We start from the raw sequence: 25,953 nt of genomic DNA, 5'->3' as shown, positions 1-25,953 counted from the left end.
GTGACCCACCTCCTCCGGAAGAAGCAGCTTCTCCAGCGCAGGAAGAGGCAGCACCGCCTGCTTCAGAAGTTCCAGCGCCTCCCGAACCCGGAGACCAGGCCCCGCCCCCTCCCTCTGGCGAAGAGGTCGCGCAGGAAGAGGCCGGGGCAACCTCTGCAGGAGAGGCAGTCTCTGGAGAAGATGGGATCCCTCCTTTTGAAAAAGGTCGTTCTCCTTCTGCAAGTGATATTCTGAATCTCATTCCTTCTGATGGAAATATAGTTCTTCCAGACGACGATGAGCCGGATGCACACAGAATTCGATCTAGGCCTGCGCCCAGAATGGTTCAATCAGTGCTTTCTGAAATACTTTCTCAGGGATCCCTTAGATCATCCAAATATCGCCGAAGTATGAGTGGCATTCCAAATCTACAGGAAACATTAAAAGAGAAACAGGTTTTGCTTATAAGATTTTCCATACATGTCACTTTTATTTCAAATGAAATATTTTGGGAGTTTTTCTTCATACTTAAAATGTTTACATGTGGTTTTATTCTTTAGGCAAGATTTAGAGATGCAAGGGAAAACCGAAAAATGAAAATTGACCCTACATACAAATATATATTTGAAATTCTATCGGAAAAGCTTGGCCTGGACTTAGCAACGATTGAAGAATTAATTTTGGATTGCCCATCTGTAAGTTTAAGTTTTATTATTTTTTGATTGCTCTTTGAGAAGTAATGGATTTAAGAAACTGGAGTCATTGTCATAAACAACAAAACATTAAGAAAGAGAAGGTAGACTTTTACCGACTAGAGAAGCTTTATTTTATATAAATGAAGCCAGTCGAATGATGTTTTAGTTAGGCCTACTGATGAGGAGGAAGGAAAGAGCAGAGTTAGCAACTAGAATTTGGCTAAAACTCTAACTAAAAATGGCTTTAGAAGTTAGAGGGATAGTCAAGCATAGGTAGAGTAATATTTTAAAAGAATAGGTTATATGAACTGCATGTGCAGATTATTTGGTTAGAAAAACAAACCTCATAAATATGGGCTAGGGAACAGCGACTATTGCATGAGTTATAGTAGAAAACGACAAGGCAGTTACCATATATTTTGGCTTGTCAGGGACAGCCCTGGAGTATGCCTACTTTCCTGACATAATTTTTAACAGTACCTCCTTTCACTCCAAAAAAGGCCCCAGTTTTGGATGATGAATTTATACGGCCACCGTAATTATGGTACTGGATGATAAGCTGTGACAGAAGCAGTATTATAGCTTCCTTCCTGGTAGCTCTGGTTCTCAATTGATTTTTGATAGAATTGCTACTAATAAGTTAACTACTAAGCAAAAGCTGCTTGAGCTTTTTATCAACTGCCGGAGTGGGCTGGGCTGGAGCCCCAGCAAGTCCAGTGAAAAGATGCATGCTGGCAGTGAGCTGATTGTTCCACTGAATACATTGGTGAGAGAGATGGGTAAGGGGTGGCATGATGGTGAGGTTGTCACCATCGGGGTCCATACCCCCTGCTTTTACAGGACTGATAAACTTGGGCAAAACTCACCTTGCACTAGGAGCCATGATTCTGTGGAATGTTTCCTAAAAGAACCTTTCTCTTACTTGACACAGTGTGTTGCCAAGTTCTGGGAAGTTGTCTGTCTTTTATTTCTTCCAATACCCTTATAAAACTTGATAACTGGCAGTTCCCTGACAGTATGAATGTGATTACTCATTTTCCAGCTCCCTTAGTGTGTTACATGAGATGGGAATGTGATCAATGTAGGCAGATCAATATCTTTGAGCTCTTTTAATGGCGAAGGATAGAAAAATGCGTGGAGATGTTGTGTACACAAAACAAGAGATGCCACACAAACAAGTAGGATATGGTTTCCCAGGTCACTGAAGTTCCCTGTGGGAATGTACAGGTGTGGTGAAGGATGGCTTCACTGGATGTACAGGCTGGTAGTTAAATAGGCCCCTGGCTGAAGTGCCCCACCCTTGGTTTAGTGATCTCCTGTCACCATCTTGAAATTCTTAATAATTTTTTAACAAGCAGTCTGCATTTTCATTTTGCACTGGACCTCACAAATTCTGTAACCTGTTTTGGCTGTGGTGGGTGATACCACCCATATAGCAAGAGGATTCTCTTCTTTTATTCTCAAGTTGTTTTTGTTTGTATTATTTGTTTTTATTATTATTATTATTATTATTATTATTATTATTATTATTATTATTTTGCTTGTTTTAGTACTCTCCCGGCCTCCCTTCTCTACTGACTATTTAGGCTCCTCTGGTAACTCTGGCCACGTGTCTGCCTCTACTCCAAGTAGAAGCAAGTGGTGCAAAACAACCTTATAAACATCACTGAGCAGATGACTATGTGATGAAGGAAAGGCCAATATCTGTAAAGTGTTTCTCAGTAAGCCCAGGCTTCAGGCCTTTCCCAAGGATCATTCCTGTACTTGGTAAAAGAGGAAACCAACTGAGTGGTCAACCTTGTATCACCTAAAAACAGCAAGGCTGTACATTTGGCTAACCCCACAATTGGAATCCTAGCAGCCCTGCAAAGGGTTTAGGTATAGACACTGGGCCTGGCCAGTGCCTTCAGAGGAGGACAGCTGCTAGGACTAAGTCTGGGAAAGGGTACCTGCAGAACTGGTAATCTCACCCTTAAATATTTGCCACTGGCTTTCTGGACTGGCATTCTGTGCTTGGAGAAAAAGTCTTTCTTGCTGGCTAGCATGCTGCCCAGAAGTGGGAGTGCCATTTGCCTGGAATCCCTGCCATTTGTCATTCCTGGGGTGTGTCTCAGACTTTGGGTCTCTGTGGTTAGGTTCTTCTGTTAAGGCTGTCATGGAACAGACCACACACTGTTTAGGCCTCAAGGAATGGGAAATCTAGCTCTTAAGGGAAGAATTAAGCCGGGAGTGGTGTTTCCTTAAGAGTTGTTCATGAATTGCAAAGCCACGGTGGAGAAAAGATAGCACAGCTGGAAGGGAAACCAGTGTCAAAATGTAGGAGAGATGAGAGTGCTTATTTGGTTGTAGGGACAAGAAAAGGACATATAGTAAATTGGCATTCAGATTGGTGGACACGTGAGTGAGAAGATGGAACAAGGAACAGGGGGTGGCGTGGTTTGGTGTTGCTTAGGAAACTGGGTATATGAAAAAGTTTTATGTGAAGCCTGGTGTGCAATCCAAAGTGAAAACAGCTTATTAAAGGCACCACAAAGCAGTGGACAGTAGAGGGTATGATGTTTATTTTGTTTGCCTTCAGATTCATTCTCCTTTCTGCTCCACTCTTCTCTGAGGCCTGGAAGGCTGACTCCTCTGGAATCCATCTTTTGGGCTCCCTTGCTCTGTGGCTTCCAAGTTGTTCAGCCCCCGGGGGGCTTCAGCAATAGAGGACAGAAGAGGAGAGAAGTCTGCTCCCTCCCCTCTTGGCCTTGTTTCTGGCCGTGGTCACATCCTCCTATAACTACAGCTCCCCCTGCCACAGCGCCGGTTCTCAACCTGCTTCCAGCAACACCACTCTCCCCCATCCACACTGTTTCAGGTCTTGGAGTGCACCGATTTTCCTTTGTTGCTAGTCTTGTTTTTGCTATTAGTACCACAGCTTCCCTTGACCCTGCTCTGGCTTCTAGAAGTAGACTCTATTATTACAAAGTGTCTTCAAAAACCCCTTTGTTGGGACTCCTTGTCTGGCCAGGACCTTGACCAATACAGAGATTTCTACCTCATAGTATTCATGCTTTTGCCATTTCCCATTTTGCTTTTCCCTTCATTCAGCGCTGCTCAAGCCAGTTGTGAATGTCGCTTTCCTGACTTAAATGACGGTGTTTTCCAAAGTCAAGGCAGCAACAATATGGTTCTGTGGAAAGAGCACAGATCTGGAAGCGTTAGGCTGGTGTCCATTTCCGGGCTTTGCACTGTGGCTGTGTCTTTAGTCCATTCAAATTCTTTTTAGCTTTAGTCTTTTCTTTTGCAACTGGGGCATAGTAATGCTCCCTTACCTAGTGCAAGGTGTGTTGAAGCTCACATGAACCCTTTGTAAAATGTTACTCTGCAGTCATGATTTTGGCCCATGACAACATTTATTCTGTTGGTCTCAGGAGTACAATGTGTCTGAAAAATAAGACTTCATTGCATTCGATGTTGTATGTCCTTTTATCACAGTCTCGTGCTCTGATTTCGAGAATTTCAATGTTTTCAAAGCCAATGGGTCATAAATGTCAGACACAGCAAGAAAGTATTTATGGAACCGGGCAAGAATAGCTGTACTGACAGCTTTTGTATCTTTAAGTTTACAAACTGAAATAATTGTGCAAGAGAGTCAAATTTATGTGTGGGATGAAAGAGTAGAAAATTCAAGGCTAGAATTTTGTGCATCATTGTGGATCTGTTCCATCTCCTAGGTGGTGATTTCCAAACATGGTTCTAGTACCAGTAGCATTAGCACCACCTGGGACCTTTTAAAAATGCAGATCCTTAGGCCCAGCATTCTGTTTTTAAAAACCTCCCTAAATACTTCTCTGATGCACACTTAAGTTTAAGAACCATTGTCCTAGGGGAAGAGGCTTTGCCAGACCTGGGATATTTCCCACACGTGGTCAGTGAAGAGAAACCCACTTCCAAAGGGAGACACATAATGTCTGAAATTAGCGAGACTAGGTTAAACGGGTTCAGTAACTTTGTATTTCCCAAATTATGTGTGAGGGTTTTTGTTTACATGGCCTATTTAATTTTCTACTTACTAAGCTATTATGCTGACTCATTGGTAATTAAATAAGAACTTTATGCTCATTAATATGGAAGACTCATTGTAATAATTTGTTTTTATATTAGTTTGGCTACAACATGGGTCAAATTACAGTTGCTAAAAATATAATTACTCAAATAATTGGTCAAACAAAACAATTAGTTAATAAGGCAAGTTTTCTGTTCCCCATGCCAGCTTTTAAGAATAGTTTCTCTTAATAATAATTCTTTATATTTGCCTCCAGTTGCACTCACCCATTTACTTTTATAAGATTCCGTGGGGAGGGTCAGATAAGAGGCTATACATTTACATATGTAGATTATTAATGTAGGTTTGGAAATAAAATTTACCCTATATTCCACGATAATTTTGGAGTTAAATTAGTTCAGATTCTCGTCCAGCCTCTGATGTGCCTGTCACTCTGTATCTTGAATATACTGTTTGAGCCTCATTTTCTTTCTTTTTTTTTTCCTTTTGGTTTACAAAATGATGAGGATTAAGATATGTAAAATGCCTACCCACAGGGCTTGGTTCATTTTATTGTAGTTTCTAGTTATTTTATTGATCAAAATCTTCTCTTTTATTTAACAGCTGGAACCATTTTCTTATTTTTTTATGAAAGATGGTTGTAAGACATTGAAATTATTGTACCAGGAAGGAGATGTACCTGGTGTAGGTAAGGATGTTTTACGAGGGTAATGTGCTAGCTATTAGTTAATAAATATTAAAGTACAAGATAGCTTTTCTCTTATATATAGACAATCCTATATTTATAAAGAAAATTTACCAGAAGCTTATATGTGGAATATATAGCATTTTAAAAACAGTACATTTTCAGCCAAAATATGTATTTCAGGCATTACAGTAACGATATAAGGAGAAAACATCCTTATAGAAATCATTGACCTCTTGCAAGGAATACACATTTTCACTAGAATTTAAATGGATTTTCCTTGAAACAGGTGGAGCCATTCTGTATACACCTTTTCAGATGACTAGAAATGGTCACGAAACCGCCTAAGTCGAGAGCTCAGCAGCTGTTCCTTGTGGTCCTAGGTTAGCATGTGTCTGCTACAGCTGTTGACTGGAATATCTGAACTGTTCCCATTGTTCCTAAACTAATTACCACTTTACCAGGTTGTTAAAACTTCGTTTTAATAACTAGGTGAATGAGCCATCCCCTTGGTCTTAGACTCCTGACCTTTCAAATCAGGTGAATTTTACCTTCAGTGTGTCCCTCCTATTGGTCCTTTCTCGTTTTCCTCCTTTGCTGTCTGTCTTTAGGCGGGTCTCATATTTTATTTGTGTCCTAGTATTCCCAATTGAAAACCAGTATCTCTCTTACCAGATCCCCCTCTGACGTTTATACTACTTATTCCTGCCAAGTAAATCTTTCATTGTACTGCTAGTTATTAGATTCGGTACAACCTCCAATTTATCCGCTAAGGCCCATAGTAACCTGAACACACAGTATTTGTTTAGTCTGATTTCCTATTCTTCCAGACATGAATCTGCTGCTCCCTTTTGGCCCATCCCTTCATTATTTTTTTGTACATTCCCGAGTCATTTCTGTGCGCTTTTTTCCTGCCTTCCTGGCTCTCTCAGAATGCCTTTCTTCTCTCCACCCAGCCAAATCCTGTCCCTCCTCTGAGTCACCTCACGTAGTCTCTTCTACAGAGCCTTCTCAGAGTGTTCTAAACCACATCCATCACTATTTCCCAAACTCCTGTCTCATTGAAAGTGTGCATCATAAAATACAGCACTTGATTCTTCTATTTTCATCTAATTGTTTAGTATATATAAGTTTTTCTTCCCCAAACAAAATATGTATACTCAAGCAGTGACTAGGTCTGCTCTGTGGATTTTCTGTCTCTCATAGTTCTTATCTTGGGGCATTATTGTATGGTCCATCTTTTTATAACTCATTAAAATAGCTGAAGATAATAGAAAGATAAGAAAATAGCTACAGTTAGAAGAAAAATAAAAACCGCTCATATTCCCACTCACTTGGAATAAGCATGTTTAATTCCTTGAGGAATACCTCTCTATAAATATATATGTATATGTATATTTATATACACACACTGAGAGACATGTACATATTGAATATGTGTATCTATACATACATATTTAGTTATATATTTAGTTATGTATATAGTTGTATGTACAACTATATGTAGAGTTGGATATATAACCTGAAGAGTTGAATCCCATTATGTAATCTGTCTAAGCTCGTCTTAGATCCTATTGGCCAGAACTGTGCCACATGGCTACCCCAGGGGCTAGGGAGGCTGAGAAAGCAGTTGTTTCCCTGCTGAATGGGACAAAGTCAGGTTCTCTTATCAAGGAAAAAGGGAAGGGAGGATATTAAGGTTAGAGGTAACTGTGTCAACCTCCATGAATGAGCATTTAAGCTCTTACATTGTGTCAGCGTTCTTTGGCTGCAAGCAACAAAAATAGACTCTGGCTTATTTAAGAAAAATAAATGATTGGGTAGTTCATAAATTTTAGAATTAGTTGAACCACCAGGTCTTGGAAAAGACAGGAATAGAGCATTTCCATGGATTTCAGGGCAGTTCGCTTTAGGATTCATCACTAGATTGATATTTCTCAAATCTCCTTTTATCTTTGTGTGTCTTCATTCAAGATTTACCTTCTTTCAGAGAGTCTAATTAGTCTAGTTTTCAGGCCACGAGTGCAGGGCTCTGAGACTGGTGTCCTCCAAATTCACAGGACAGGAGGAATCCCCAAAGGAAGGGAGGAATCCCCAAAGGAAGGGAAAACCCAAAGGAAGGGAGATGGTGCAGACAAAACATTTTTGTACTTTTGTGATGGGGAATCAAAAATTTCATTTATCATATTTTAAATTGATTACTGTTTGAAGTAGAAAGACTATTGATTTTTGCGTATTATGTTACAAACAGCCATCTAACAGAATGATCATATTTTAATAGTTTTTAAAATTAAATAAAGATTTATAATTAAATGATTACTTTTTATTGAAATTAGTTCAAAGCAGAATTTAATATAAGTTGAGTGCTATGAGTATATTTAGTAGGTGACTAGATCTTCTTGGGAGAGTCAGTGAAGGCTTCCCAGAGACATGGCGTTTCAGCCGAGATTTGAAAGATAAGTTGGAATTAGGTCGGCCAAAGGTTGAGGATGGGGTAGGAGAACAGTTTGTGTGAAGGCCTTGCCTGAGACCAGGCTAAAAGGAGCAAATATGCAGAGCTCAGGAAAAGGAACCAGAGGAGGCTGCAATTATTGACATCTTTTTGTAAACCAAAAAAAAAAAAATCGTGTCAAAACGATGACAATCATATTAAAAACTTCTTACAATAAAGTAAAGCAAGAAGCAATAGTATAGGATGCACAGTAATTTATCACATTTGATCATTTATGTGATTTATGCTAAATTCTTGACTTTTGTTTTCAGAATGTGGTCGAACTATTGCTGGAGCAACCAAAGGGGCAAAAATGATGAGACTGTATGTAGACAATGCAGCCCCAGACAAACTGAAAGGACTGTGTATATTTTTTGTTCGCTGTCGCAATGATGTTACTATAAATGCTAAAAATATTCATGAGGTATGTTTACTTTTTTCCCAAATATAAAGTTAAACATTTTTTTCTAGCTTTATTGAGATATAATTGACATGTAACGTTGTGTAAGTTTAAGATGTACGAGTTGGTTTAATACACATATATACTGAGAAATGATTACTGTCATAGCATTAGCTAACACCTCCATCACCTCATATAATTATCATTTTTTTGGTGATGACATTTAAGATTTATTCTCTTAGCAACTTTCAAGTATATAATACAGTAATGTTAATTATAATCACCATGCCGTGTATTAGATTCCCCAAACTTATTCATCTTACAACAAAGTTTGTACCCTCTGACCAATGTTATTGCCCATCCAAAATTCTGGGCAGAGGGATAGTTTCATTAATCTTTCCCTGGTCTGACACAGTTTTTCCGGTCCCCTTTTTGGAGTCAGGGGAACTTTCACCTGAGAAGTTTCTTTATGCAGGAGGCTCAGTTTCATTTCCCTCATATTATATAGGCTCCAGGCTATCTCTTTCTTTTTATGCAGAAATTAAAGCATCAAGGCAAGTGTTTACTTGATGAATAAGCATGTGAATGGTTAAAATGGAGGCAGAATCTAAGTTTGTTGATTTTAGAACTCTCCTAAATACCTCTTGAATTTTCCTAATAGTTTATAAAATGTATTTTCTGTGCTTATTGAAATATAAAATAGGTTATGATTTTCATTTCTTTATTGGGATCAGTGTATAAAATAATATTTGAACACTGGTCTTTCAGGAAGTGCTATTTACTGTTCTTGATGCATCGGAAGGACTCCTAATTGGGATTAGGGATATGCTGGCAAAGATATTTCTACCAGCTCTTCTTGCAACAAATAATTGGGGTGCTTTGAACCAGTCCAAGCAAGGAGAATATGAAAAACACATTTTCACTGAAACCATCAACAGATACCTTTCATTTTTAGATGGTAAGTATAAAATTTAATGTTTAATAAATTACTAAAAGTGAGCAAATTAACTATAACATCTGTTATAAAAATAAGAAATTTCCATCTTAAAAGAAGATATTAGGGTATCAAATCACTAGAACCTCTCTTTCCAGGGATCTTTGTAAGATACCTTTTTGCCTTTGTTTTCCATTGTAGCAGGAGGATTCTCTTCCTATATTATTTGTGAAAACTTTCATCATATTTGAAATATATACTTTATTATAAACTTTAACAAATATATAATTGTATTCATATTATTTAAACACACAGTTTTACTAACAAATCATCAAGTCACAGTCTAATGATGAATTAGAATTATATTTCTGTATAGTATTAGATCTCTAACATTTTAGTAATTACAGCTTGAAACCACACGGTGACATTAAACACATTGACTTTAAACACCTTTTCTCAATATTATTTTTTCCCCTTTTAGGTGCTAGAATAAGTATCGAGGGAACAGTTAAGTTAAAGAAGATAGACAACATTGATTTTTCCAAACTTCAAACCTTTGAAGATGTGACAGCAGCAGCTAACAATTCAGAAACTGTTCGTCATCTGGAGGATGTGCTGATGATATGGTACAAACAGATTGAACAGGTGAGTTGATTCAAGTAATTTCATCAGATATGAATCGTAGTTCTTATCTGTGTCCTACTCACTACAATTTATCCCTAAAAGTAAAGGGAAGAGGAGTCTTCCAGACTCTCTGATGAAACTCAGCCCTATTCTTGACTCTAGTGCAAAATACTTGTTCTCTATAGAGCATTTAAAATCAATTTTAAGATATTTCTCACTTTAAAGAGGAAACCATAACAATGTGGGTTGAGAATGAGATAATGAAGAATCTCTTCGTAAGAGAGAGAAGAAAAGGACACAACAGAGACTAGCTGCAGTACTAGGCACTAAATAAGTACGTTTTGATTGATCAATAGAGTTGTTTGTGTTGATGAAGAGGTTTAAACTAAGCCCATACATATCGGTACTACTCTGGGCCAAATAAATTTTTCTCTGGCAGTAACAAAAGCAAAGATAGGAATGGGTTATGTGTCAACATCCTGAGAGGTGCCAACTTACATTTATAAACACTACCAAAAATCAGATACTATGTAATTGACGTAAACTGAAAGAGGACTTTAGGAGCCAAGTCATAGGTGTCTATTTCATGAGCACAAACAAGACAGTGGAGCTAGAAAAGAAAATCTACAGTTAAGTGAGGACTAGGGGAGAAAAATCTTTACCAAACAAGAGTTAGAGGAAAGCATTTCTGATTTTACTTCTCTTAGAACTATGTTGGAAGGAGGAAGGTGTGGTTGGAGTGAAAAATTGGAGGACTTTGGAAATTCCACCAAGGCCTGGAGTGCTGGCCACAGAATTTGCTTCCAGGTGTCTCTAGGTGATCGCAGTGCATGATTGCCCACCAGAGAACTCCTGCAGCCTCCTACTGTGCTATTGGAGGAAGGGGAGTTGTAACCCATTGTAGAACTCCAACTGTATCCTACACAGTGACTGAGGAGATCCTCTTCAATTATTATGATCAATAATATAGATCTTTTTTCACAAAAATGAACAAACAAAAGAAAATAGTTTGACAGAGGAGATTTAGCAACTCGAAATAAGGAAGTCAAGTTGGGGAGTTGCAGCAAATGGCCTCCAGTTAAGCAGAATCAATGCAGGAAATGAGAAAGGTCTTTAAAAAAATAACATTGAAAATAAATGTTGACCTTGTCATACACAAAAAATTAATTCAAGATGAATCATGGACATAAACATGAAAGCTAAAACCTGGAAAAAAGACACATGAAACAATGTGGAAGAATCTCAAAAACCGGTTGAGCGAGAGAAGCCAGTCAACAAAGTGATGAGAAAAACAACAAAAACTGTAAATGAAGCAGAATATAACATAGGGCTATATTAATATTTTCGTAAGCAAGATGCAAAACCCAAAAGCTGTGGAAGAAAAAACTGACAGATTTGGCTACATAAAAAATAGTTTAGTAACTTCCATATAGCAAAACCCACCATGAACAAAGTTAAAATATAAATGACCTTCTGGGAGAAAATATCAGCATGTATAACAAAGAGTTTCTATAATATGTGAAGAACTTCTATAAGTTATTAAGAAATGGTCAATTGAGGGAAAAATAGGCTGAGGATATGAACAAAGTCATTCAAAGAAGATACATGCAGATGTTTGACCTGAGAAAAAAGAGGGGCTTAAGAGTACATGGTATTTTCAACTATTTGATGGGATTTAATGGTAAAATTAAACTTGTACTGTATGACCTTAGAAGGCAGAAGTAAGACACGAGGGTGTGATAGCTATAAGGAGAGAGATGAAAATGAAATATGCTGCATCCCTGGAAGTATCCAATTTGAGGCTAGATTACCATCTATACGAATCATGTGGTAACAGGAATGAAACATCAAAAGGGTTGTTTAATTTAACATTTAAAATTTATTTTTTAAGGTCTATTTTCATTCTTTAATTCAGTAATTCAAATTATGTAGACTTTCGGCCATTTAAAAAATTTTAAATTATGTCTAATATCCTGTATTTAAGGAGGTGGAGAAACTCGTAATAATACTAGGAAGGAGTTTCATAAACCATGATTAAAATTTTTACTATTTTTTATTTTTAAATTACAGTTGACATTCAATATTATTTTATGTAGTTTCAAGTGTATAGTGGTTAGACATTTATATAATTTACAAAATGATCACTCTGATAAGTCTAGTACCCACCTGGCACCACACATAGTTATTACAATGTTATTGACTATATGTCCTATGACATACTTTACATCCCCATGACTATTTTGTAACTATCAACTTGTACTTCTTAATCCCTTCACCTTTTTCACCCAGCCCTTTAATGCTGCTCTCATTTGGCAATAAATTTGCTCTCTGTATCTATGAGTTTATTTTTGTTTTGTCTATTCATTTATTTTGTTCTTTAGATTCTACATATAAGTGAATTATGTGGTATCTGTCTTTCTCTATCTGACTTATTTCACTTAGTATGATACCCTCTAGGTCCCTCCATGTTGTCAAAAATGGTAAGATTTCATTCTTTCTTTATGGCTGAGTAATATGCCATCATATATATGTACCACATCTTTTTTTTTCCAAACTGGGTATTTAGTTGAAGAGATCTAAAACACTAATTCAAAAAGACGTATGCACCCCTATGTTCATTGTAGCATTATTTACGATAGGCAAGATATGAAGCGACCTAAGTGTCCAACGACAGATGATTGGATAACATTGGTTAAAATTAAAAGCATTTCACGAATTAAAGATAGAACGTTCATAGATTTGAAAAATCGACTATGCATTTTACCTCATTTATATTCTTAAAAATTCTTTCACAATTTAAGTTATGTAAATTGTAAGCACTAAAAAAGTACAGAAAATAATATAATGAACACTTCTATAAATGAGAAGATTAAACAGATACTGTTTTCCTTATTTGCTTCAGATCTTTTTGTTTTTGCTAAAGCCTCTAATCCTTTTCTCTTCCTCTCTCTATATTATCACTATCTTGATGTTTTTGTATCTTCCCATTCTCTTGAAAGTTTTACACTTTTATTGCATCAAATTTATAAGTTATATATATATATTATGTATTTGTGTTTAAAACCTTTCCATAAATAGTATAATATCATTAAGGATCTTTTTACAGTTTTTTTTTTTTCCTCATTTAACGTTAACATTCTCTTTCATTCATGTCGGTACGAATAAATTTAATTGATTAACTTAGCCACTGTCTAGTATTCCTCTATGAAGAAATTAGTTTATTATATAGATGTTCAAACATCTAGCAGACATTTAAATTATATCTAATATCTTTTGTTTAATGAGGTAGAAAAGTTTATTCATCCATAACCTTTCCATAAATAGTATAATATCATTAAGGATCCTTTTACAGTTTTTTTTTTTCTCATTTAACGTTAACATTCTCTTTCATTCATGTTGGTGCAAATAAATTTAATTGATTAACTTAGCCACTGTCTGGTATTCCTCTATGAAGAAATTAGTTTATTATATAGATGTTCAAACATCTAGCAGACATTTAAATTATATCTAATATCTTTTGTTTAATGAGGTAAAAGTTTATTAAGTTTTTTTTCCTTTAAAAAAAACTTACTGTTGTTTCTACTTTTTTTTTTTTTTTTGCTATTACGAACAATAGTAATATAGATTTAATGAATACCTTTGTTCTTGAGCACATGCTCAAGAGTTTTCCAGTGGAATTGCTGAGAGCAGTAGTACATGGATCTTTTACTGGGTATTGTAAAGCTCTCCAAATAGTGGTTATAATAAGAATTTTTTTTACAGAAGCATATGAAAGTTCTCATTTCTTCAAATCTTTCATTACACCTGGTATTGTCAGATTTTTTAATTGTTGCCAGTATATTAGGTGTGAAATAGTATCTTGAATTACTTTGTATTACTCTGAATACAATTGAGGTTGAGCATGTTTAATGGCTGTGTTTCCTCTTCATTGAATTGCCTGTTCATATCCTTTACTTAGTTATAGTTCAGATTGCTTGATGATATCTTACTGAATTGTTGGTATTTAAATAATATTTTCTGGATGTTAATCCTGTCTTGATTCAGGCTGTGTCTCGGCATTTTTTCACTTGGTATCCCATCTTTAGTCATGTGAAAGTTTTACATTTTAACTTAAATATGTTAGTTACAAGCAGTGATCCAGCCTCAATTTAGCTACCTCCAGTGACTAGGAACTTTTGCTTTTTGTATTTTATTTAGGAAACCCTTTTTTACTGCAGTGTTATGAAGATACTCTCTTACTTATTTAAATAGTGAAATATACAAAAATGAATACCATAAAATAAACAAATTGCTGCAAAATGAACACCTGTGTAATCTTTGCACAAGTTAAGAAGTAGAACATTGCCAGCACCTTACCATCTCCCTATATTTCTCTTTCCATTTTTAACTCCCTTTTCTTCTTTCTAGTGTTAACCATTTTCTTGACCATTATGATATTCAGTTCCATGCTTTTCTTTATAGTTTCATCCTCATTTCCTTTAAAAGTTTTACCATTTTTTTTTAACATTAGGCTTTTAGCTCACTTGGAATTATTCTTCTGTGAGGGTATAAAGTGAGGTAGGAATCTAAGTTTGTCTTTTTTGGTACAGTCAGTTGTCCCCAAACTGTTTATTTAATAGCCCATTCTTTCCTAACTAATTTGTAACATCACCTCTAACATACAAAGTTTCTAGAACTCTTTTTCTATCCCTTGGCCTACTTATTTGTTTTTTTTTTTTTGTACTCATACCAGGCTGCTTTAATTTCTGTGGCTTTTTACTAAATCGACATTTGGTATAGAAAGTCCCTTTCTGTATTTTTCTTTAAAATTTCATTGATTATTTCTGATTAATTGTTCTTCCAAATTAATTTTAAGACTAGATTGTCAAGTATCATCAAAAACCCTGTTGAGATTTTGATTGACATTTCATTGAACGTATACATTAATTTAGAGAAAAATGCCATCTTTATATAATTGAATTTTTCTATCCATGAGCATGATAGGTCTCCATTTACTTAAGTCTTTTATGTGCTGAAACTAAGTTTTCTAATTTTCTGCTAAAAGATCTTGCACATTTTTTGTTAATCTCTAGATATCATTATTGTTGTTTGTTATAGCAAATGTTGTCTTTTACAATTACATTTTTAGATTGTTAGATGGCTTGTAAGGAAATGCTACCTACCAATATTTATGTATACATCCAGCAACCTACTGAATTGTTCACATTATTAATTGTAAAAGTTTGTCTTTAAGTATTCTTGAATTTAGATTGTGGCCAACGATATCATCTGTGATTTTCTCATCTTTGTTTTGTCATTTCCAATTCTTATTGGAATTCTTTTGTTTATGTGTCTCATTCTGAGACCTCCATTACCAGGTTGAACAGAAGTGAGTGGTGATAGTGGTAAACTAGTCTTGTCTTTGGTTTTAAAATGATATTTTCTAAAATTTTATCTTTTAGTACGTTTGCTGTAGATTTTTGGTAGATAGGTACTATTTATCATGTTAAAGAAGTTCCCTTCTATTCTTAGTTTGCTAACAACTTTTAACATTATTCATTGTTGAATGTTATTTACACTTTTAGCTCCCTTTGGAAATATGAAAGTAACGAGCTTTTAACAAGCAAGTAACATATCTATATTCTGTGAATTTTTTGATTGCAGGTACTTATTGAGAGTGAGCAGATGAGAAAAGAAGCTGATGATTCAGGCCCGCTGACTGAATTGGAACACTGGAAACGCATGTCAGCCAAATTCAATTATATTATTGAACAGATTAAAGGGCCAAGTTGTAAGGCTGTCATAAATGTGCTTAATGTTGCACACTCCAAACTGTTAAAGGTAAAGGCCTTGCATTTTAAAGTTTGGTATACTTCAGAGCAACCAACTGCAAAATTACCCTTCCTGAACTGCTTCATGTATTTGGACAAGTGTGAGACTTTGAGTAAAGCTTTCTCATATACTACAGTTATTTCTAGAAGAGGAAAAGGAAGTAGGGAAATGAAGATTTCTCTACTTCGTTTTAGTTCTTAATACTTTGCACATCAATTTTGACAATACTACTGTGGGGTGATTGCCATTTATTTTTAAATTGTTTTTGAAATTGTAAATCAGTAAAGATTCATTGAGGTAAAGAACTACATAGAAAATCAAAAGCTAGAATGCCCTCTCATCATACATCTCATCCCCACTATTCCACCTCCTTTCCTAGAGGTCATCTTTATTAACAGTTTGGCTTGATTCTTTCTAGGTTCTTTTCTCTTTTCCTTTTGTTTATTCTTTATATATATTCTTCATATATTCTTTATAACATATATATAACATTTATTTTATATATATTTTTATTTAAGATGTTAAAAACATTAATTTCTCATATATATAAAACAAATAATGCATGAATCCTCTTATTTTTTGTAAAATTTTAAACAGTACAGATAAAACAAGTCTTTCTTAATCACATACCCTCCCACACCATAACTCCTGTTTCTGAATGATAAGCACATAGAGACAGCCACAGTTCTCTCTTTGTTTTTTTAAAATACATCTTCTGTGCCATTTATATAAAAGTACACCAAGTACTTATGAAATTACATAGTTTTGTTTTGTATTTCTAATTTTTTTATTACTTAAATAGTGTCACACCGTATTCTCCAACTCTGTCTCCTCCCACTGTCATATCTTGGAGAGTTCTGCATGTCAGATCGAGCTGTGTAGCTTTCCAAAATGTTAATATACCAGGTTTTGTCTAATCATTTTCCAGTTTATAGACAGTCTGATCGTTTCCTTTCTTTTCTTTTAATGGTCTTGAGATGTAACTCATATACTATTTATTTTTTCTTCCATCTAAAGTGTACAATTCAGTCGTTTTTAGTATATTCACAGAGTTGTGCAGCCATCACCACAATCATTTTAAAACATTTTCATCACTTAAAAAAGAAATCCCATACACTTTAGCTGTTATCGCCGATCTTTACTCATTTCCTTCCCCTGACTTCAGGCTTAAGTAACCACCAATCTACTTTTTATCTCTATAGATTTACCTATTTTGGACATTTCGTATAAATGAAATCATATAATATGTGGTGTTTTGTTACTGGCTTCTTTCACTTAACATATTGTTTTCAAGGTTTATCCATGTTGTAGCATGTATCAGTACTTCATTATTTTTCAAAACTGAATAATATTCCACTGAACAGATAATACCATATTGTTTTTATCAGTTTATGGACATTTGGGTTGTTTCTACTTTTTGGTTATTGTGAATAATGCTGCTATGAACATTCTTGCACAAGTTTTTGGGTGGAGGCATGATGTCATTTTTCTTGGGTATATGCCTAGGAGTAGAGTTTCTGGGACAAATGTAACTCTATGTTTAACTTCTTGAGGAAAACTGTTTGTTTTCTGTGTGTTCACAAACATTGCTGCAGTTAAAGCTTCTATATGCATACATGTAAGTATTTCCCTAGGGTGTATATTCCAAAATTTGTCAATACTTATTATCAGTGAATTATTTTTTCGTCAGTCGCACATGTGAAAAATGGCTCATTGTATTTGCCTTTCCTTATTAATAGTGAAGTTGTTCATCTTTTAAAGTTTATTGGCTATTTGCATTTCTTCTGTGAATTGGCTGTTTATAGCTTTCCTCCACTTAAAAAAATTTGGGTGTTATTTAGTACTGATTCTATGAATTCTTTATTACTGTGACTATAAATCGGTTGTTGTATATGTTCAATGAGGCAGTCCGCCATGTTCTCTGAGCATCTCTGCACGTTCTTGCTAGATATGAAAAGTTCACTTAGCTGATAGGAATATTTTCATGGAATAATGTTCTTTTTTAATAACTTGACCCATTCTTGAAGACCCAGAATAATGTAACGTCACAAATAGCTAACCTAGAAAAGTCACTCGAGGTAGAAGCAGATTCAGTTTAAGCCTACAGATAGGATGTCAGTTACAAACAGAATGAGTTTTCAGTTTAGTAAATCATTTAAGGTGTTTATAATAACTTTCAGCCGTAAATAATATAAGAAAAAATATGTATCAATCATCTTTAAGTATCATTTTAGTTTGAGTGTGATTAGGTGTCACAGCTTGAATTCTTTGAGTAAACATTAGCACACTGATATATTTGGATGTTTCATAGAATTTTTTTAAATTTATTTTTTATGGTGACATTGGTTAATGAAATCCAATAAGTTTCAGCTGTACTAATAGCATTTCAATACGTTTTTTTCCTTAGAATTGGCGTGATTTGGATGCAAGAATCACAGACACAGCAAATGAATCAAAAGATAATGTCAGATATTTGTACACACTAGAAAAAGTATGTCAGCCTCTCTATAACTACGATCTAGTAAGTATACTTTTAAAAATGTAGTTTGAAAAGTTACTGCATTTAAAAATAACTTTATATGTGTGTATTGGGAAAAACTTACACTGCAGAAAAATTATTTAAAAGATCTATTTCCCTATTATGTATTTAGAATGAATTAAAACTCTATTTATTATTTTAACCCACACTTAAATATACAGCATTATCATAAGTATGATTTCATCTGTTAATTAAACAAGACAAATATATTAGTTTCTCACAAGTGACATTCCATCGCTTTGGTTGTATTTTATTCTTTAGAAGCAAGTCAGAAAGTCAGTGCACACTCAGAGGAAGGGGATTATAGAAAAGTGTGACTACCATGAGGGTGAACATCATTGGTGGTCATTTTAGAGGCTGACTACCTGGTAGATATTTCTCACTTTACAGGTTAGGGAACCAGAACTTGTGATCACATCATGACTTTGCCAGCATCACTCAGCTAATCAGTGATGCAAGACAAGACTCATCTTGTAGTTTCTAATCTACTTTCCTCATAATATTTCTATAGAGCTCCTTTAAAGAAAATATTAGCACTACCTTTGCTTTTACTTTTCTAAAATTTGTATTAGTTTTTGATTCATAAATTATCTGGCATTTCATAATGTTTCATATATACTTACGAAAACTAAAGAAAACTTCTATCCTTTCTTTAGATAGAGAGGGGAGGGGAAGTCAAGGAAACTAGTACTTTTTGAGAACTTAAGGTAGTTGTATTTTTAAAGATGTCCACAGTCTTGAGAACCTTGGCCTTCTATTATAGGCATTGTAGGCATTGTAGGCATTCTCAAATATTTTCATTCTAAATTTACAACAATCTTCATTTTTAAGATTAGGAAACTGAACTTGAGCATTTCTACAGCTATATGTGATGGGACTGAATCTGAACCCAACCCTCTTTGGCATTATGGGTTGTATTTTTTTCCCATTTCACTATGCTGCTTCTTCAAGGTATTCTCTAAACTAAAATGCTCTCAAAATAATGTATACGGATGTCTGATATGCATGTTCAGCATTCTCCATTCTAATTGTTGAAGAGATAGTCATATAAATGGCATCATTGGCCATATGGCATGGTTGACCAACCTTTTTGGGGTAGGGTAAATGCTAACTTTATCCTAGAAGCTGAGAAAGGGGAAGTTCTATGTTCCATATCACTTAGATTTGGGGAAGAGGGATGTGTAGGTGTAGTTCATACCTGTTCCTAGAGGGCATTGGTAGCCAAAGAGTTTAACGTGGGTGAGGAGGGAAAGATATGGGGTTGAGAAACCTGGGCAGGTGCAGTTCTTACTGCCATGCGAGAATACACCATCTATCAGGAAGTACCATGAGAGAGAAGACTTTTCAGAAGCAGTCTTTTAATTGAGTAATAACTTTAATTTATTTACAACTTATTATTTAATTTATTTACAACTTATTATTGTTAATTTATTTACAACTTATTATTGTTATTTATGAAGAAGAATTATAATTTTCTTAAACTTCACTCTTACCCTGTTCACTTTTACCCCGAGTATAGCAACTGGATTTCTGTTGGGAAACTTTTAAAAACCTGTGTCACATAGGAACATTTTATATCACTTCTTAGGTATTTCTGTGTATATGACCATGAGTAAAAAACCCCAAATTTATGGTAATAGAGAAATAAGGCTATTGCTTGGCTCTCTCTAGCTCAATGACTCAATTCTCCAGCTTTATAACATGTACAATTAAAATTTGTGTCTAAGAAAAATTAGAATTATCCCATGTCACAGGCATTTGGGGTTACTCACAAGAGTTGAAGAAGCAAATATTAAATGCACATATACCTAAAGTCTACTCTAGAAGAACTACTTACAACGAGCTCTTGATGTAAAAATATAGTAGATGAAGCAAATATAGCAAATGTTAACATTTGTCAAATCTGGTGACTTGTATTGGTGGTCATTATACTATTCTCTTCACTTTTCTATACATTTAAAGCTTTCCATGATAAAAAGTAAACTAGGAAGAAAGAGACAATGTTTTTCATTGTTCTCAGGACCTTTAAATTTTAAGATATACTAATTTCAACTTCTTGGTTCAAAAGACTTGCTTAAATTCACATAATTTTGAAATCCTTTGGTTCTGTGTTTTTTTTTATCCTAGTGATTTATAAAACTTTAATTGTTCTAGGCACAGATGTACACAATCATCATCATCATCATCATTATCATCATCATCATTATTATCAAATACTACTACTATTATTTTATTATTGAGCTTTTCACATTCTCTGATGTAGGAATATTCCAAACATTATCTTTTGAAATTAGAGAAATACTAATAGTATTGAATGATTATAATTTCTTCCTCCCCATAATGCCCTCTATTTCTATAGTTTCATGAATTCTTTTTTTCCTTCATTTTCTTCATTCTTATTAAAAGCAACCAGCAATTGCTGTTTAGTTTGTAACTGTCATTTGAGCAGGAAAAGTGCAGAGGACTCATGCTTCCATTTCTCGATAAATTTTATGAATTTTACGTTTAATGTTTCATTTTATCATCCTGGTATTGCACTTTAGATTTATTTACTATTATATATTTTACATATAAAGTGTCTGAACACTGTATATAGATAGGTAAGAGCTGTGCACTCAGGGAGCTACTATTGTAAATAATGATGTTTAAAATTCAAATGAAAGGCATTTTCCTGATGGAACCATTTGGTTCCTGAGACTTCTTCATCAGAATTAGGAGTAATTTGTAGACTTGTCTTGAGAGTAGCAGAGACTTTCTGGGCACATTTTTATTAGACTCCTTTTTGATCTACAGACAACACATATAATATGAATTCTGACATACAAGGTAAACTATGAAGTAATAATGTTAAAGTCCATAAGCCACATAGGATTGATTTAATTATGTAATAGTTATAATGTTAAAGTACATAAGCCACATAGGATTGATTTAATTATGCAATAGCCTTATTTCTCTATTACCATAAATTTGGGGTTTTTTACTCATGGTCATATACACAGAAATACCTAAGAAGTGATATAAAATGTTCCTATGTGACACAGGTTTTTAAAAGTTTCCCAACAGAAATCCAGTTGCTATACTCGGGGTAAAAGTGAACAGGGTAAGAGTGAAGTTTAAGAAAATTATAATTCTTCTTCATAGTTATTCCTCATACCTAAGGACATATAGTACTTGAATCAGTAGTTGTTTGTCCTGGTTTTACTTATTCCATTGCCATTTAAAACATCTTTTACATGTTTTTTTATTGTCCTAGCAATTGAAAGGCATGCTCTTGACGGGAGGAATGCCATTGATCTTATCTGTTCTTCCATCGTGATTTGCATCATGGGTAAAAAGCAGGATATCAAAATCTCAGGCACATAACTGTGGTTATGTTACAGTTGTGGGACCTTGGACAAGATATTTAATTTCCCTATCTATTTTCTCATGTGCAAAATGGAAATAATAATAATATTTTATTTTATAAGTCCTAAAACACGCTTTCCCCCCAACATTTTAATATCTCTGTACTCAGATCACATCTTATAGCCAGTCGAGTTTTATGAATTATTGTGGCTGTGATTTGACACCATCTTAGATTACTAGTTCTCTCCTTGAGGAGTGGTGATTGTTATGTTTTATTTTTAGTACCATGGTGTGAATTCAGACTGCAGTGAATGTGTAACAGTTCATGGTACAGATTCTCAGGGGAATTTATTTTCCCTCTCTCCCCAAGGAGTGGGATTGGGACATTTAAGTTTTGTTCCTATTGTTTTCTTCAGTACACCTTTATTTCATGCTTACCCTTACAGAGAGAGTGTTGCCCACTGGTGGTTTAGTTTTATGTAGAAGTGAGACGCCCTATCTTGGGCGTTCTTTTCCTTTCTCAGTATCACATAAAGTAATAGTGCAGTCTTGCAATCAGTGATTAGCTCTAATGAAATGAAACCTACCTTAAAAGGTCATTGTCAGCATAAATTAAGATAATATGTGAAACTCTTCACCTAGTGCCTGGCACATAGTAAGTATTCACTATACATTAGTGATGCTTTTTCTTTTTCTTTTCTTTTTTTAAATGTTTGCACTTATCTGCTTTGTTTTATGCTGTTTTTAATTTTTTTGTGTGCATCTCTTCCATTCTGCTGTGACAACCTCTGGAATGTTCCTTATGTTTGGATTTTGGGCAATATTTTCAGAACCTAATGGCATTTAGTAGGTCTGCTGGAAGGCGAATTAAATCGAATAAGTGGAAATGAGTTCTAGTCTAATCTCTGTTTTTCACTAGCTTCCTGACCATAAATATATCACTCTACCCATTGAGATATCAGTTTCTGTATCTTCAAAAAGAACAGCTTGTTTTCGTGTCTTGAATGAAGATGTGGTACAGATATACAATGGAATATTACTCAGCCATAAGAAAAGATGAAATACTGCCATTTGTGACAACATGGATAGATCTTGAGATTATTATGCCAAGCGAAATAAATCAGACAGAAAAAGTTGTGTACCATATAACTTCACTCATATGTGGGATATAAAACTGAAAGCAATAAATGAAGAAGACAAACAAAGACAGACACAGACAGCAGTTTAGTGGTTATCAGAGGGAAATGGGGAGGGAGGAAGGTAGAAAAGGGTAAAGGGAGTCAAATATATGATGGCAGAAGGAGATATGACTTAGGATGGTGAACACACAATGCAGTATTCAGATGATATGTTAATTGAATTGTATATTTGAAACCTATATAATTTTATTAATGTCACCCCAACAAATTTAATTTAAAAAGTTTTAAAAACAACAACAACAACAAAAGCTTGAACTACTAATCCCTAATATCAATTTCACCTCTAAAATTTTATTTTTAAATAAGCTTTTAAGTCACAATAGTACCAAATTTTCCTCACCCGGTTTCTCTTGTTAACACCTTGAATTACTTTGGCACATTTGTCAAAACTGATGTCTTTCTCCTGTTCCAGGATCCACTTTAGGATACCACATTGCATTTAGTAAAATTTGACTTCAAGATGAAAATGTCGTACTATTTTATGTATATTTAGAGATTTGAATATTATGAGATATTATTTATTAAACCTATAAACATATGGAATTCACTTAATACATTTCAATTTTAGGTTTCCATGGCACATGGAATACAAAATTTGATTAATGCCATTAGAATGATTCACAGTGTGTCAAGGTATTATAATACCTCAGAGAGAATGACCTCATTGTTTATCAAGGTAAGTTTTCAAGGGAAGAAGTCACAGGAATTCTATGAAAAAGTTAACAATGCTTTTCCTTTGCTCCAGAAAGGGAAATGGGAACTTTGAGTCTCTTTTATAGTTCTGAATTTTCATACTTCCAGTGGACAAGAAAAGAAAGGTGTTGATGAGTCAGTTGTACTTAATCGAAGGGGTACTTTTTTCCTTGTCAGAGGTAGGCTCTCAGGTTTTTTATTTAAATGTAGCTGGTGTCTTTATAATTATCTATTCCAAATAGTTTTTTTCAAGAGCTAAGAACTGTACCTACTGTTAATAATGCTTCTTTAGCTATTTGCCACCAGTGCTGTAGTTTTTGTAAAATCTCTCCTGATAGTACCATATGGTTAATGATTTCAAATAATTTGAAAAATCATCCAAGAAACATAGTAATTGAATTTCTCTGTAAACGATTCAAGCAGAACATAAGTATATAAAGTAACAGTCTCATTTCAACTTTTTTTTTTAAATCAAAGGTTAGATTTAATCATTACCTATGTCCTAAATAAGGCAAGAATCTTAGAATTCATCCCTGTCCCTTGTTTCCCTCCTTTTTGTTATTAATGTCTCACATTGAGATTTCTAGTATTAATGTAAGTATTTTTTCAACACTATGAATCAACAAGTGTTCAGACTAAAATCTAAGTAGTGCTAGTTTGTTTGATCATCTCTATTTTGTGATTTTCACATCTTTCTCCATCTTGGATTCATTACTTCTTTTGCTGAAAAATATTCACAAGTAGTTCTTTCAGAGATGGTCTGTGTGTGGTGGACCTCCAAAACTCTCACACGTCTGAAAACAGCTTCATTTTGTCCTACCATTCAAATATTAGTTTGACTGGGATCTAAGTTCAATGTAATTTTTTCTTGCAACTTTGAAGATACCATTGTCTGCTCTCCAGAATTTTTAATGACAAATTTAGTGCTAATCTGATTGTTTTTCCTTTGTATTCTTCCAGGAAGCTTTTAGGATTTTTTTCTTTATTTTTGAATATCTAAAATTTCAAGTGATGTGATTCTTTTTACATTGATCTTATTCTGGACTTGCTGGGTTGTTTCAATCCAAAGAGTTTTGTCTTTCTTTATTCCTGGGAAATTATCCCTTTTGCCTTTGATTTTTCCTTACCCACCTGTTCAGTTTATTTTTGCCGCTTGAATTTAACTTTCATGTCTTTTAACTTTTTTTTTTTTTTGGGTTTATCTTTGTCCTTTGACCTTTCAGCTCACTTATTTGTTCTTCATTTATGTCCCAATTGATGGTCAGTCCATCAATAGATTTATTTTTTTACAGTGAAAAATTTTTATATTTAGATTTAACCAGCTGGACTCAGTTTAGATGATCCCAATTTTGTTGGCAACATCCAAAGCACCCTAATCGAGAGCCAGTGGAACATATGCCTCTTCTCTCTATCAGGCCTGATCAGGGTTTTTGGGTTGCCTTCGTAGCATGGTGTCTTGGGCTGTCCGGAGGAGGTCGATGTGCATATCTTCTTTTCATTGTGGCTCTGGACACCTTTCAGCATGGCTTTCTTTGCCTTCAAAGCTTTTGCTTTTGCTTTGAGAGGGACAGGGTCTTCCTTCTTTGCTTTTGGCAACATCTTTGTGAAAAACCATTAATAGATTTAAAATATTTTGACAATAAAAATTTTTATTTTCCAAGTTCTGTAGTTTTCTTTTCATGATATAAAATCCTCCTATATCTCTCTCATGAACTAATTTAGTTAATAAAAGATGTTTTAAAATATTTTACATATGTCTTTTCTGTATTTCCTGCCTTTGTTGAATTTCCTGCCTTTGTTATCATGTTTGTTTTCTTCAATTGCTTGGTGATTCCTGGTTGTCTGGCCAACTTTGTATTTGAAATTCCTAATTCGTCTCCCTGTTCTGTTTCTTCTAGTCTGTCTCTTGTGGGAGAGGATTGTGACTTTACGTTGGGAGGGGAATGTGAATAGCATTTTCTCTGATATGTCCTCCTGGTATGTAGTAGCTACCTGGGAACAGCCATACCTCTCCAAGACCATGGTGCACATTTACGACTTTGTCCTTTCAGCATATGTCACTTTTGCCTGCTGTATAAGTTGTTCCACATTCAGTGTTCAGGTTACAGTCGAGAGTCCCCTCACCTTGTCTCCCACCTCAAAAATTTCCCATAACTGTTCCACCTTCACAGTAGCCTTCTCCAGAACTGGGTTCTGGTTTTCCCTAGTCCTAATTATTATTATTTTTTTTCTGTAGATTCAATACCATATGTTTTCCATATTTTAGGAACTCTCCAAAATTTCTGTGTGTCAGGTTGCCATCTTGATCCAACCTCTAAACCATTTAAATAGCTATCTTGACTTTTTTCACTATTTTGTGGGATGTGAGAAGTGGTTAACTTTATATTAAATTTGCATGTGGAAGGATGGTGAAGAATCACACTTAGACTAGATCAGGATCTAATTAGAAGAGAAATAGACAAGTGGAAAATATATTTCACTTTGAAATTTATGGCCCCAGTTACATTGAC

At 34.7% G+C, this 25,953-nt stretch overlaps 1 protein-coding gene across 1 annotated transcript in view; it reads left to right on the top strand.

Moving 5' to 3' along the window:
* DNAH8 (dynein axonemal heavy chain 8) overlaps positions 1–25,953 on the top strand; it is a 307,121-nt gene continuing 281,168 nt past the window's right edge. The window contains exons 1-9 of the mRNA XM_006926591.3: positions 1–434; positions 540–674; positions 5,326–5,410; positions 8,171–8,322; positions 9,067–9,256; positions 9,714–9,877; positions 15,500–15,676; positions 18,075–18,188; positions 23,319–23,426. Of these exons, the coding sequence (XP_006926653.1) occupies positions 321–434; positions 540–674; positions 5,326–5,410; positions 8,171–8,322; positions 9,067–9,256; positions 9,714–9,877; positions 15,500–15,676; positions 18,075–18,188; positions 23,319–23,426 (1,239 nt within the window). The 5' untranslated portion in view covers positions 1–320. The remainder of the gene's footprint in view (positions 435–539; positions 675–5,325; positions 5,411–8,170; positions 8,323–9,066; positions 9,257–9,713; positions 9,878–15,499; positions 15,677–18,074; positions 18,189–23,318; positions 23,427–25,953) is intronic.

This window comes from Pteropus alecto, unplaced genomic scaffold (assembly GCF_000325575.1).
Source record: "Pteropus alecto unplaced genomic scaffold, ASM32557v1 scaffold7, whole genome shotgun sequence".
Lineage (NCBI taxonomy): Eukaryota > Metazoa > Chordata > Mammalia > Chiroptera > Pteropodidae > Pteropus > Pteropus alecto.
The sequence above is the reverse complement of the archived record's forward strand: the minus strand, read 5'-3'. Positions and strand labels throughout refer to the sequence as shown.